This window comes from Opisthorchis viverrini (assembly GCF_000715545.1).
Source record: "Opisthorchis viverrini unplaced genomic scaffold opera_v5_375, whole genome shotgun sequence".
Classification (NCBI taxonomy): domain Eukaryota; kingdom Metazoa; phylum Platyhelminthes; class Trematoda; order Opisthorchiida; family Opisthorchiidae; genus Opisthorchis; species Opisthorchis viverrini.
Genome location: NW_008752032.1, coordinates 284,842 through 298,207, shown reverse-complemented (window position 1 = coordinate 298,207; position 13,366 = coordinate 284,842). Strand labels below are relative to the sequence as shown.

Here is a 13,366-nt window from a genome sequence, read left to right as displayed (position 1 = left end):
AACACCAATTCTTATCCACACTTTGTGCGGTCGAACAAGAAGTAGGATCAGCAGAATCCGCACAAACATGACGAAATGTGGGTGGAAACGAAAATGCAAGCGCAGTGCAGACAAGTGAATTGATCATTAATATCTCCAGATAAGGGTGTTCCAGTATGGTCTGATTATCACTGGTCAAGTAAATAAAACCTCACTTCAATAATTAAGGCAACTAGTGTTGTACGCCTTCGAAAAATACAAATAGATTAACAGAAGCAGCTTCTGTGCGAAGTCATGGTCTTTACAGCGACGGTCGCCAGAACAGTTTATTACAATGTTACTGTCTTCGGTATACTCAGCTTGTTTAACTACATTCATCGGCCGTTTCACAGAGTCACCTTCAAGATATTAATAACTAAATGTTACCATTCATTAGTTGAAAGTCTGACACTGCATGGATATCTTCTATGTTTCACAATAGCATGCTTCAATCATTCGAAGGCTAGCTGTCAGAATTGAAACTGAGTATCCACTGTATGTGTATGTAAGGCCACATTGCATCGCACTTGATGTGTGAAGTAAACTGAAATGGTTGTAGGAATGATTCAGTCACAATCCAAATGAAGATATTACATCAATGCAAGTAAAGTGGGTAAACTGGGTCTTTATCTTGTCAACAGAGACAGTTCGTTTTCGTCGCTTCAACCAGTCCGGAGATTTTTTTCGTGTAAAGTTCTCTTAGTTTGTGTGCCTGTTATACTAGAACGTGACCGAACCCTCTTGAATCCGATTGATGCCAGTGCAGGTGTTATTTTTTCACTTTACCTCTATACAATGGACAATGGATCTCCCCATAAGCCTCCTGGCCTCTCGAAATCAGTGCACCTTTCTCTGCTAATGCTACCTTATCGCTGCTAACTGGGCAGTTTGGCTTTTTTACTTGCTACACCTTTTGAGACAGGCAATGATTGTCTAACGTAACTAGTTCGGAGTATGGCTGAGAGCCGGAAGTCGGCAGTTTCATAAATCAGAAACAATCGTATAAGGAGCGTGAAAAACAGACATCTGGGCATTCTTATTAGCTAGTTAGCTAGAAGAATATGTACGATGCTACAAGACGTTATAGACACAAGTTTCTGATGGTAACAGCCACTGAGTAAATGCTTTTGCCAAACATCTACCCTCTGGTTACTAGACCTCTGACTGACAGCTCAATGACCTCAAGTGGAAAGACTGCCAGTTCCTCTGAAGCCTTCCTCTGAAAGGGTATTCAGCCCCTCAGGATGAAAGTAGAAGTTACTGTCAGCGCCTAACACGTTCGCTTTTCCTTCCAAGCGTCCTCAACTGTAATGTGACAGCGCCTATTTCACAAGTACTTTCCATGGGATGAAACAGGCCGTTTCCCTGTAACCGAGCTCTTGATCAAGTACCAACTACGCCAAAATCAGCTGCATGTATTAACACAAAGTGCAACTCCCGGATAACCTCCGTAGACAAGGCTGGATGGTGTTTTCCTGAGTTTCTTCTTCCTACTTTGAGGCACCAATAGTGATCGTTTGCAGTGATCGCTGATATGGCAACACCAATTCTTATCCACACTTTGTGCGGTCGAACAAGAAGTAGGATCAGCAGAATCCGCACAAACATGACGAAATGTGGGTGGAAACGAAAATGCAAGCGCAGTGCAGACAAGTGAATTGATCATTAATATCTCCAGATAAGGGTGTTCCAGTATGGTCTGATTATCACTGGTCAAGTAAATAAAACCTCACTTCAATAATTAAGGCAACTAGTGTTGTACGCCTTCGAAAAATACAAATAGATTAACAGAAGCAGCTTCTGTGCGAAGTCATGGTCTTTACAGCGACGGTCGCCAGAACAGTTTATTACAATGTTACTGTCTTCGGTATACTCAGCTTGTTTAACTACATTCATCGGCCGTTTCACAGAGTCACCTTCAAGATATTAATAACTAAATGTTACCATTCATTAGTTGAAAGTCTGACACTGCATGGATATCTTCTATGTTTCACAATAGCATGCTTCAATCATTCGAAGGCTAGCTGTCAGAATTGAAACTGAGTATCCACTGTATGTGTATGTAAGCAAAGTTTGTCCCCCTATTCATGCTTGAGCTAAAGGACCGCTCCGCACTACGGTCTTCAAACTTGGATGAAACTGTGCCCTGCTGACTGCCGCAAAGAGTGGTAGTTTGATGCCAGACTGTTGCGTGGATAACCTTGTCATCAAAGGTTTACCAAACGTGATATGGGCTCTCAGCACTTGTTGGGTGTCACGTTGTTCGCACCAAGGAAACTAAAAGCAACCGTCCGAAAGTCGTCGGCACTATTCAAAATGTCCTCGCAGTCCCCACGCCTGCATTCAAACCAACATTAACACCGAAGCTTGAGGAACAAGATTACCTTCGCTGAGCTCATAGTCCTTTGCAATGAGTGTGTTTAGACAGACATTGTTTCGTCGCAGCTTTTCATAACTCAAATGAGAGGCGGCGGTAATAGTTTATTCACATTATCTATACTGACCAATCACGTTTTATCACGAATAGATCTATATAGGCTTTTCATTTGACTCATAAAAAGACAACTCAGAACATGTTGGTGAAGATGGCAGTCTGCTTAAAAGCAATTAACTGCCTGCTTGGTCGGTTGCAAAAAACTGTCCCTTCGCGAGTGTCCGGATTTATTTATTTGTGTATGGTTATATATATATGTATATAGGATATATATGACATATATATATACTGCAGTAAAACAATACCTTCAGATGCAATTTACTGCTTTTATTCATTGAACAAGCTTGTAAAATACTACAATAAAGATATGCACCGAACTCACAGCACTCCAACCATTGGGTTATTTTTTACTCGAATCCTGTCCAACTCTGAACAGAGTTTGATACCCTTTTATGGAAACAGTAGTTGGTGTATCAGCAAAACAGAAAATAGGAGATTTTTTCTTACCTTAGGTCCACGAAATTATTCCCCCGTCAAGAAAAATTCCACCAACTGACTATAGATGCTGTGTAAAAAATGGTTTGGTCAGTCACTGAAGTGTAATTCGAATAACCATTCACCTGAGCCGTCAGATCCCAATATATTTTTTCTAGAAACCCCCGGTACTGCGCATTATAGGAATATATACATTTATAGATTACGAATATTAGGTTATATAAGTTTGTGAAACAGTAATTGGTAATTAGGGGCAGAACATTTCAATGCGACTTCAAGCTTGAATGGACGTACACACGAAGGCTGCGTTCGCTTCTAATCGAATGATCGAGAAATTGAAAACTGTTGGAAAACTGCAGCTGGTTTGTTAGGGGCCGCTGGCTGATGGGCAAAGTCACCGGCAAAGGATAAATCATGGATAGGAATTCTTAAGAAGCTTCAGTCAGCTGACTGTTGTGAACTTGGCCATTTTTGAGGAGGCATGATAAAGCAAAGCCCGTTCTTGGTCATCCACTTTCATTCCCCAAATGCTCTCGTATGATATCTCGTGCCACAAACAGACTCTTGATATCATATCGTTTAGTGTTAGGTACACTTAATGCCTGAGCAACCAGGCGAATGCACACAATGTCCTATTCTAGGGACGTTCGGAGCCATGGTGGACTGTTACTGGTAGTAGCCGGAAACGATTGCGCGTGGTGTGGTCACGCACTCTAGTCAAACGTATAACCGAATAGATCACCCTTGCCTACGAATTTAAATCCCACCTGAGGTGTTGAATGGCGGTCAACGAGTGCTGGTCACAAAAAAAACACCCTATTGGACACTTTATGCTTAAAAGGGTTGAATCATGCCAGAAAAAATTTCTCCAACCTAATCTGTCTTTCCGTATTGTTTCAAGTTACAGATGGAACGTGTTTCACTCAGCGCTTGTCCAATGGAAATTGCATCGGATTTATATCTGGTGTCACCACACGTCAAAGGTGTTGCGAAGCAAACGGCTACTTTTTGAACCGTGTACTAACGGACTATGAGTTTTTACGAGATCATCTCATTATGGAAACTGGTACAAGCAACTGTGTCCACGCTTGTAGCGAAAGTACGTTTTCCCTTGTTCAGTTAATTATTTGTTAATTTCCAGGTATAGTGTGAGTACACACAAGAGCTGCTTTTCAAAATGACCTGGGGTAATATCACATAAACGATACATTATTCGTGACTAACAATGGGGATACAACTCTTGCAAAATCACTGTTTACAAGGAAACAGACGTAGGGTCACTTCCCTCGACTTGCTGATTGTTTCCTGATTAGGAATAGGGTAAGACAAACAAAAGCATGTAACCTTCAAGAGTAGTCATGGTACAGAATGGAAGCCCAGGTATCACAACAAGTATTGGTGTCTGGGCTGATCCGTTTAAATTAAGCATCTGTTTTTCTGTATCCTCCGAGCTCGGGAGTGGACTCTTGCATCGGGTTTGAGAGATATCTAGTCGGCATGACACGACAAAATAAAAAATGATCCCCGAGTCATTTGCGAAAGTGAGCTGGAAAGCACTGACGTAGTGGGTATGACCCTGACAATTTCAGCTAATGATTACCAAACGGATAACAACAAATTCTACGAATATTATTGACTTGTAGCAGGCAACTTACACATATTCCGGATATTTTTTTTGATTTTTTGTCACATGTAGGAGATTTCACGGGACAAGGACATCCACTATTTTCAAATTTGTCGTAAATGTGGTCAAGTGAAAGTTGAATAAGACATCTGAACACACGTGAGATAAACGCCGTCTTGCAAGCATGTGAAGGTCAAGCTGGGCAATGTGCAAATATTCGTTGTGCACTCTTAAAAATCCACCACATTGGTGCCACAGTTTACAGGCAAAATGTTGTCTGACGCAGTGGGTGGTTGATGCATTTTTGCATACTTTTGTATGCTTCCGTATACTATTCTGTACACTTTTGTGTACTTCCAAAAACGCTCGGTGATTCCACTTGCTACGTTCAGAATTCTTAATGTAAATGAACAAAAGTTAAAGATTTAAACAAATCTGATCCAATTTCAGGTTTTTATTAGGCCGTCTGCATGTGATTACATCAAATGAGTTAGAACATATGAAGCTTTCCAAGGCAAATTTGGCTGTGTAGCCGCCCTTTTGAGGCCTTCCTCAAAACTGCCATTTACGCGTTAAATGCGCCACAGAGAGGATTTTGTAAAAAGAATAGGAAAAATAAACAGACGTACGATTAAGTTAGCAATAGGCGCGTATGAGCATATATATTCATATATATGCATGAGCATATCGGTGCACTCGAATTATTCAAACAAAACACGTAGTAGAAACTTGACGCAAAACAATCGTACTATTTGGAACAGTTTTCCGTTAAAATGTTTATCCCCTGTTAAGAACTGGAACACAGCAGTTGAAATTAACGTCAATGCTGGTAGCTAATTTTTGCAGTAATTAAATCTACCATACTAATTTTGCTGTTTTAATGAACCTAATCTAAGTTTGGGATAATGAAAAGGTTTGTTAGTTCCTTTGAAACTAAGGAATGTAATATTATGCATACGCACAAATATATGCATAATAAACGCCCGTTTGATCGCGTGAAAAAAATCACAAAAGTTTATCTCTCACGCAGTGTTTTTGTGATTTTGTTTCAATAAAACGCCCACAAGATACCGTGTGCCCTGACTTTATGAAAAAAACGCTTGTTTTTTAGAGCACGTCATTACCTGGTAGTTTTTAGAGTAATAACAGCATGTCATGTCAGCTTGTTTACTGAAAATAGTATGAGTAGCACCATTTGTCGGAATGGTAAACGAATGAACACATAAGTACAGGTTTTGACTTTTCTGTCATAGATTCCATGTAAGTGTGACCTACGAAGTATTTATTTCACTGAATACCCGAAACGTCATATCGTTTGTTCTGGTGTGTGTGACTGATTTGATGAAAAACACGTTCAATTTTAGTCAACGCGTATGGAGAACGTCGCAGACGATTCGAATAGGATTACTGAGTACAAAAAACGATAAAATTAGTATTTTTAAAATCTTGACTTTGTGGAACAGGTTTAAAAGTATTTTGCGAAGTGTGGATTGCTTAGTTCTATACGAACGAAAATAACAAATTCAGTATTCACAAACCCAGTTTGAAGAACAAACATCTTGGAAGGGTTTTTGTCGTCGTTTTAGGATGACTTATTTCGAGCACACAAGACCAATAGTAAGGTAACGCCTTCATCAGAACACTATCAAGAGTTTTCATCTAAATCTCATTGACGTTTCAACACTCATTTGGCCGGTGAAGCGGACTTTCTCAGTCGCAGATTGAAGGCACTTCGAACCATCAAGCAGGTGCAGTAAACTATGCTTTTTGCAACAATAAATAGCTGCTCTTATGCGTTTTCGGCTCTTCTACACACCTACAGTTTGTTCGTGATACACTTTCGGATGATAAACAGCACTCAAAAAAAAAACAAAGCAATTAGGATAAAATCAGGAAAAGGTGGTTACGTTCTGTGCAGTCTATGTGATAGCCTGTTGGTGAATTCACCTTAGAATACAATAGAGAGTTGTTACAAATGGACTGACTTGATTCGTGACCTTTTGGCCACAAATAAATATGTGGAAAACACGTTATAGAAGGGCTACCCTCACCCTACTACGTTTTCTAGTTCAATTTATTTTGTCTGACAAAGTTAGCAAACATATTCTGGATAGCTCTGAACGACTGAAGTGATTTACACGTTCGATGTTTACGAGTTTACAGCCCGGAGTTCCACAAACACTCATATTTTCGGTAGGTAAATATTTCATGTTTTGCCTCGAAAGTTGCTTTGATCAGTTTGTTGCCTCAGTGAAGATAACGTTATTTTTTTCTGGTGAATTGTTGCCTAGTACTCCATGTTTAGGATTGTTTACTACACAGATATGTTGTTCAAGTCAGCAGTCACTTATGAAAACGAAATATTTGTGAGGAATATATACTTTGATCGGCTTCGAATGTATCCAAGATTGCCCAGTTTTTGTTATTTTGTAATTAAACCAGGAAGAGGGTAGCATAAACAGGTAGGTGCAAACCAAGTTAGTGTTGACTGGAGACTGAAATGAAGTTCACCGGAACTCTTAGTTTTCTACTGTACGTTCTTCAGGTTTCGTTCCTCATGGTTAGACTGGCACAGTCAACTGAATTATATCATAAACAAGATATCCAGGTGGATTCCAGTATAATATTCCGTCCGTATTATATATTAATTCGCAAGTGAGTTTCTTGCGTCAACTGCGGACAATTTGGTCTTCAGGAGCTCCACAAGGTTGACAAAAAGCACCAGGACTATACTCATCTTACGAACCTCAAGAATAACGGAGCCGGCAGTGAGCTGCCCGGAGTTTTTCCCCACCAGTGGTTAGTGAAAAAAGATATGTCCCTGTATGAGTTATTCACTCACTTATATATCAATTTGGTTTTGCGGGAGACCCTCCCGGAACCCAGCTGAATATCTCGTTTATGGTGTTCTTAAGCCAATAAATGTGCTAGACCAGACGGCTCTAAGTGCGATTGGTACGATATTCCAGATATCGCGACACATTTCATAGACACAATATATTACTTAAAAGGTTGCTTAAAACTCCTGAGGAGCCCACAACCGATTCTGCTCTTCTTGAGGCTCAGTAGCCGAGTTTCCGTCAACTTTATGTTCTACTTGAATCAATACTGGACAGATTTCCAGAGGTACTATCATTTTTACGCTAAATTGATTTCGCTATAAGACTCGAACGAAACCGGCTGAATTTCTCGTTTGGATTCAAGTGGAACATAAGGCTGACGAAAACTCAGGGACTCCGCCTACCTGATGAGTCCTAAGAATGGCCGGTCGTGGGCTGTCGAAGAGTTTTCAGCAACTTTATGAGTAGTTTATTTGTACTCGCACTTTAACGAACTTAAACACGCTGACGTTCGAGAGATTCTGGAGCCGACCATTGAGCCGAAACGTGAAAAGAACGACTTTATCACCGTTGAATATCTTTTTTTATCAAGCAGAAGGCCCCCAATCCATTTCCAATATGGACAGTTTTCTGATAACGGTAACTTCGATTTTGAAATACATATCATACTAGGAGTTTCCGGTTACCAGCAGTTGTTTAATATTTACATATACATGCCTATGTTTGCTTCTTCAAATTTAGTAACCGGGTTTTTTTGAATATCAAATTTTCTTCTAGTGTATCAACCAACTTGCGAGGACTATATTTGTCCCGAGGGTCATGAATGTCAAGTACTCAAAGGCGAACCACGCTGCGTTTGTCAGACAAAATGCGAACCGTCTGATTTTGAGTCAGGTGTGGTGTGTACAACCAATCTGCAGCAGTTTACCAACCGATGTCAGTTGAAAAAGGCTCGTTGTGAGTCGGTTCATCATGGTTTCTCTGAGATTCCTTGCCCGCAGAATCAAATAAAGTGTGCGTCTAACAGTATACTGTCGGACCTAGAGAAGCGCTCCACAGATTTACTGCTTGCACAGTCAGAAAGACGGGCTGTGAAGATGTCACCATGGATTAGGCAATGGTTGGTCGATAAACGGGGTACTTTTCAAATGGAAAGATTTCGGCGTAAGTCTCTTGGGGGGAGCATCAGAGTGAGCCGCGAAACGCAAGAGTTAGAAGAATGGTCCTCTGGATTACAGTGTATGAATGGAGAGTTCTGCATGTTGCGTCAGTTGAACGCCCTACCTGAATGTGTACCTTGGAGCAAAGAGAACAAATACGGAGACTGCATTGAAGAGGACGGAACTCGAGGTCCGTTCTGTGGCACAAATAATCGGACCTACGCGGATCGATGCGAACTGAGACACGCTGGCCTACGAAGACAACTGGAAATGAGGATAGCATATATGGGCCAGTGCAGGAGTAAGTTATCCATTGCGTTAAGTCCATGTCACAAAGTGCCTTTCAGTTCGGAGTGTGTGCATCTTCTTCATTTGTCATTGTTCTTCAGTTAGTCAACGCAAACGTCATTGGCTTTGATAAGTAATCCTTGTTTTACAAATGCGTAATCAGATCCTAATGTTCTAACCAAATAGTGACGAAATTTCCTCCCATCCACTATTTCTCTACTGCGTTATTTTTGATTTGGCCAAAAACGCTCATATTTCTTGGCATGTTCCATCTACCCTGGGCTTGATCTCCTGAATATCCGAACTGGACCAACTTTGGATCATCATCATCATCATCATCATCATCGTTCGCAGCACTATATCTGTGTTCAGCGTTAATGCTTCAACTTCTTGTTCCACTATGCTGACAATTAGCAATAAAAGAATGACCTAGAACGGATTTACTAGAAATAACTCATGGTTAAAATATGGGCTCTTTCTTGTTGGAATTTTTCAGTGAGATCTCTAAGTTCTGTGAAGTTTGTTGCATTTAATTCGGGTTAACTAATGATTTTTCTGAACTATCGAACACTGAAATTTTACCGTGGCGTTGGCAGCATGACTAATTTTGCTCACAATACGGTTAAACATAAGAATGGCGGCGAATGGTCATTGATGAGCTCTTCGGAAAACCAAGGCTAAACTCAAGTCTTTTTTTAAAAAAACTAACATTCAACATCCTCTGGAATCATAACAAGGCTGAAATGTTTTCTGAATACCACACAGCTTAAACTAATTTAATCTATGGTCGTATCACTTAGCCGCGTTTCACTACCATTGCCATCTTCTCACATGTGATCACGTGATTTTCAGTAACTCACGGAAAGTTATAGCCTATCTACTCACAACTTGCACTTTACGACACATTGCTGAAACCACACAATGTGCTCAGAAATTTTGGTTTCGATATTTCATATGTTTATTGCTGGCCCTCATGGAACGCTAAGAATTCATTTTGAAACAAGCAACCGGGCGTTTCCGAACTTCGATTTCCAACACATTTTACCCTTGCCATATGCTTAACCCACACTATTCTGTGTCCCATACAATAGTTTGAACAACTCAACATATGGTTCAGACAGAGAAAAATTTCCCAGGCGTCGCATTCACAGGCCTACATGTCCCGCATGAGGCAGATCCAACAGTGGAACATTCATTTAGCCAATCAGTAGCGCCATAATGAAACTGTCGGTTAAAGAACTACGTTGGACAAAATGAAGTACATATTATCTGAAAGATGTATCTGATTGCCAACTGACCCATTTATTTGGAATGGAAGTGTTTGACCATTTGTTTTGAGCGGAGGCTTTTTGCATATCTTAGCCATTAGGTGGTTGAAGTTGTCAAAACCGGAAATGACGATCCAATAGTTAAACTGGAGACATACAAACCAAGACGTAATCGGCGCTCAAAAGTCAGAGGCGAAACGCTGTTGTTGACCGTGATTCAGTGGGTCCTCAGTCCATCTCATTCTAGATGCAATGAATGCGTAGGATAAGCTGAGGTTAATGTTTTGTCCGGATGAGATCTGAGGAAAAGGTCCAAGTTATGGGGCATCTATTTTCCAGATGACGTCTTCAGCATTGGTGTTCAAAAAAGTGGCCCGATCACTGCTTGTTTCTGTACAACCCATCTACAAACAGACCTTTAATAACACTGGAGCAAACGGGATTCTAACCAAAATCGCAATTCTCTGGCGGATAGGGGCCCGGTAATACAATAGACCAGACGTTTGAATCTGTAGCCTCAGCTAAACTGTAGCCCCATAGATCAAATCTCAGCTGACCCGCTTCGCTGACTAGGAAGGATAAAACATCAACAAAGAGTCGACCTCATTTTTATTCGTAATATACAGGTAGTTGAACCGAATAATCCTTCGAAAATGTACCTTGCTGTAGACTGGACAATAAGAAGTGAACAAAAAAACAGCTTGTTTTCAATGTGTTCTGAAAAGTCTCACTCAGCTGATTCGAAGGTAAACGGAAGTTCACATTCTGAGAAATTTTGATGAAGCCTTAGGCCTAAGCTTACCAAAAATATTGCGGCCAACCGGTTTTGTTCTGAAATGACCTACCTATTACTTGAACGAGGTAGGTGAGAGGAATGGTATCAAGGAGTGCATGATGAGGATGGCATGTGATTTACACTCCACAAGATCAATTTCTCAGAAAGCATAGATGTACACAAATGGTAATGCAGGTACGACAATGGCCTAAATGGCACGTGTTCTGTGGCAAGTGTTCCAAAAATTGCGTTTTCGTCCATGAAGTTGGCTCCAACTGCCGTGCCAAGGAGAAGTCAGCATTCGTCGCACGCACAGAACACTTTCAAAGAGGTGCGAAAGATCTTGTCCTACTACAGTCGAGCTGCTCTCACGTTCCGTTTGCAGGATCACAATCAAAGCAAAATCTCCATTCGAACGGAATCATTTAATCATTATTAGGCTTCAAATCAGTGGCTCAGGTCGACAGATTTGTTTTAATCTCACAAACTTTAAAACTTGGTCTATTTCTCATGAGATGCTGCAGAGTTTGCCAAGGCTATTCGACTTTCGAACTTGGAAATTTTAGTGAAAACCGAAAGAAGGAGAACGTTAGTAAACAGAAACGTTTTGTGTTTGCGCTTTTAAGGCATCCTACATGAGAATCACATGCACCTGCGCTCATTTGTTCGGAAGAAAATAACTAACCTGATACGCAGCTGAAATATTCATAGCTTCGTTCGTAAAGTTTGCTAATCGAATTGGACTGAGCTTACTGATTATACCTACACTCTCCGGTGATACGGTTGCAGAAACAGAATAGTTTTGTTCTGCCACGAAAATTCCAAATTAGAATTTGCAAGAACAGCTACCGTTCAGCCTCTGATCTACTCATTAAGTGCCATCACAAAACACTCATTTTCACTGGTAGTAGCTCTGTTTGCACATAAACATGGTTGAGGTCAAATTCTCATTCTGGGGCCTATCTTTTGAGCTAAAGGAGAGCTGCATTCACTTCGAAAATTGTCCAGACCAATGAAGGTCGCCATAAATGAACGAGTCACAGGATGTGCCTCTGCTTGTTCAGCAGTTCGTAGTAAAAATTCTGTTACCCTTCCACTGATTATTTTTCACCCGATTAGGTGATGCAATGTGTGAAAACGTTAAATGCCCACGATCAGGGATGTCCTGCCGTCTACACCACCGAACCAGGCAGCCTGTTTGCGTTGACTGTATGCAGCTGCCGGATGATTGTAACGTTTCGTATCAACAGCAAGAACGTCCGCCCGAGAAACGTTCCGAAGGTGACCCCGTATGGACACCGCAAACAAACACAAAAGGTTGGCCAACAGTATGCGGCTCCAACGGGAAAGTGTATTCCAATGCGTGTTTCCTTCACGTAGTGAACTGCTTCACCGACGAGTTTGTGGAGCTGCAACATTCCAGTTACTGCGTTGGTGAGTACTCAATCGTAACATGTCCCAAAATGGTAGGAATAGAAAGCGATGTGTCTCAACACAATTCCCATTGAAAAGCCTCTTCAGATACCCTAATTGTAAAAGCGCATCAGGCTTAGGCTCTTGCCGTTTTTGGATTGGGGGTTTGGTAAAATTTACCACTAAAAATGCATCTTCCCATCACTGTAAGGTCGATGAAAACTCCTGACAAATCCTTCCTTCTTAGGGCTTACCAGATAGGATTATTCGTCAAATGTCTATCAAGTTGTTCCGATCTGTAGATTTGTCGTGATAAAAAACTTATCCGAAAATCCATTTGCTGTTGGCAGCTTCGGAACCAGCCGAAGCTCACCAGAATCTGTTTCCTAAACTCCACAACTTGACGCTTTGGGATAGGATTACAAGCGAGCTTTTCGAGTGCATTTTAGCTGTTCACTTCAAAATAAATTGCACCTGCATCTTTGATCAGTCTGGACTTATGTCAAGCTTGCTTAAATGAAATTAAGTGTAGCATTTGTTGGTTCTCCAATTATCAAGTCAAGTTGTTCTTATTGGGATTATTGCTCAAGGAACCCGTACACTTGATCCAGTACTACATTTGTGGAACGCTTTTGAAAGTACATAAAATAAGTGCGCCCCGGAAACGGCCACCAACTCCGCAGTACACGGTTAGGGGAAAAAGGTCACGTCATGCGAGTGAATTTCTTTCAGGTGGTCAAACTGAGGAGAACTAGAGATTGCTGGGATTGGGGACTTCCAATTGAGATTTCGTCCTTTGGGTGGAGGCACTCAACTATACACCCGTTTCGTCCTTCCTTTGGGAATTATCAGTAGGGCGCGTAGAGGAGAAACAGGTACATACTTGGACTCCGCAGTTAATTCTTGTCTTTGTATAACGCGAACAATCTGACGGGCTTGTAGCTGGGGGCTGAAGCGTAAAAATATACTTGCTTGAACCTATATCCAAGCTTCGTCAGACACCATTTTTCATCGTCTTTGAATCGGTAACGGCCGGATACTTGGTGCTTGC

General features: G+C 41.1%; 1 protein-coding gene across 1 annotated transcript; it reads left to right on the top strand.

Moving 5' to 3' along the window:
• Nucleotides 1–3,850: 3,850 nt before the first annotated feature.
• Nucleotides 3,851–12,335, top strand: T265_15166 (hypothetical protein; the record flags this gene model as incomplete). Its single annotated transcript, XM_009176885.1, has 3 exons — nucleotides 3,851–4,046; nucleotides 8,189–8,872; nucleotides 12,022–12,335. Coding segments are annotated over 3 exons (1,194 nt in total), but the record flags the coding sequence as incomplete, so codon positions are not given.
• Nucleotides 12,336–13,366: the final 1,031 nt, after the last annotated feature.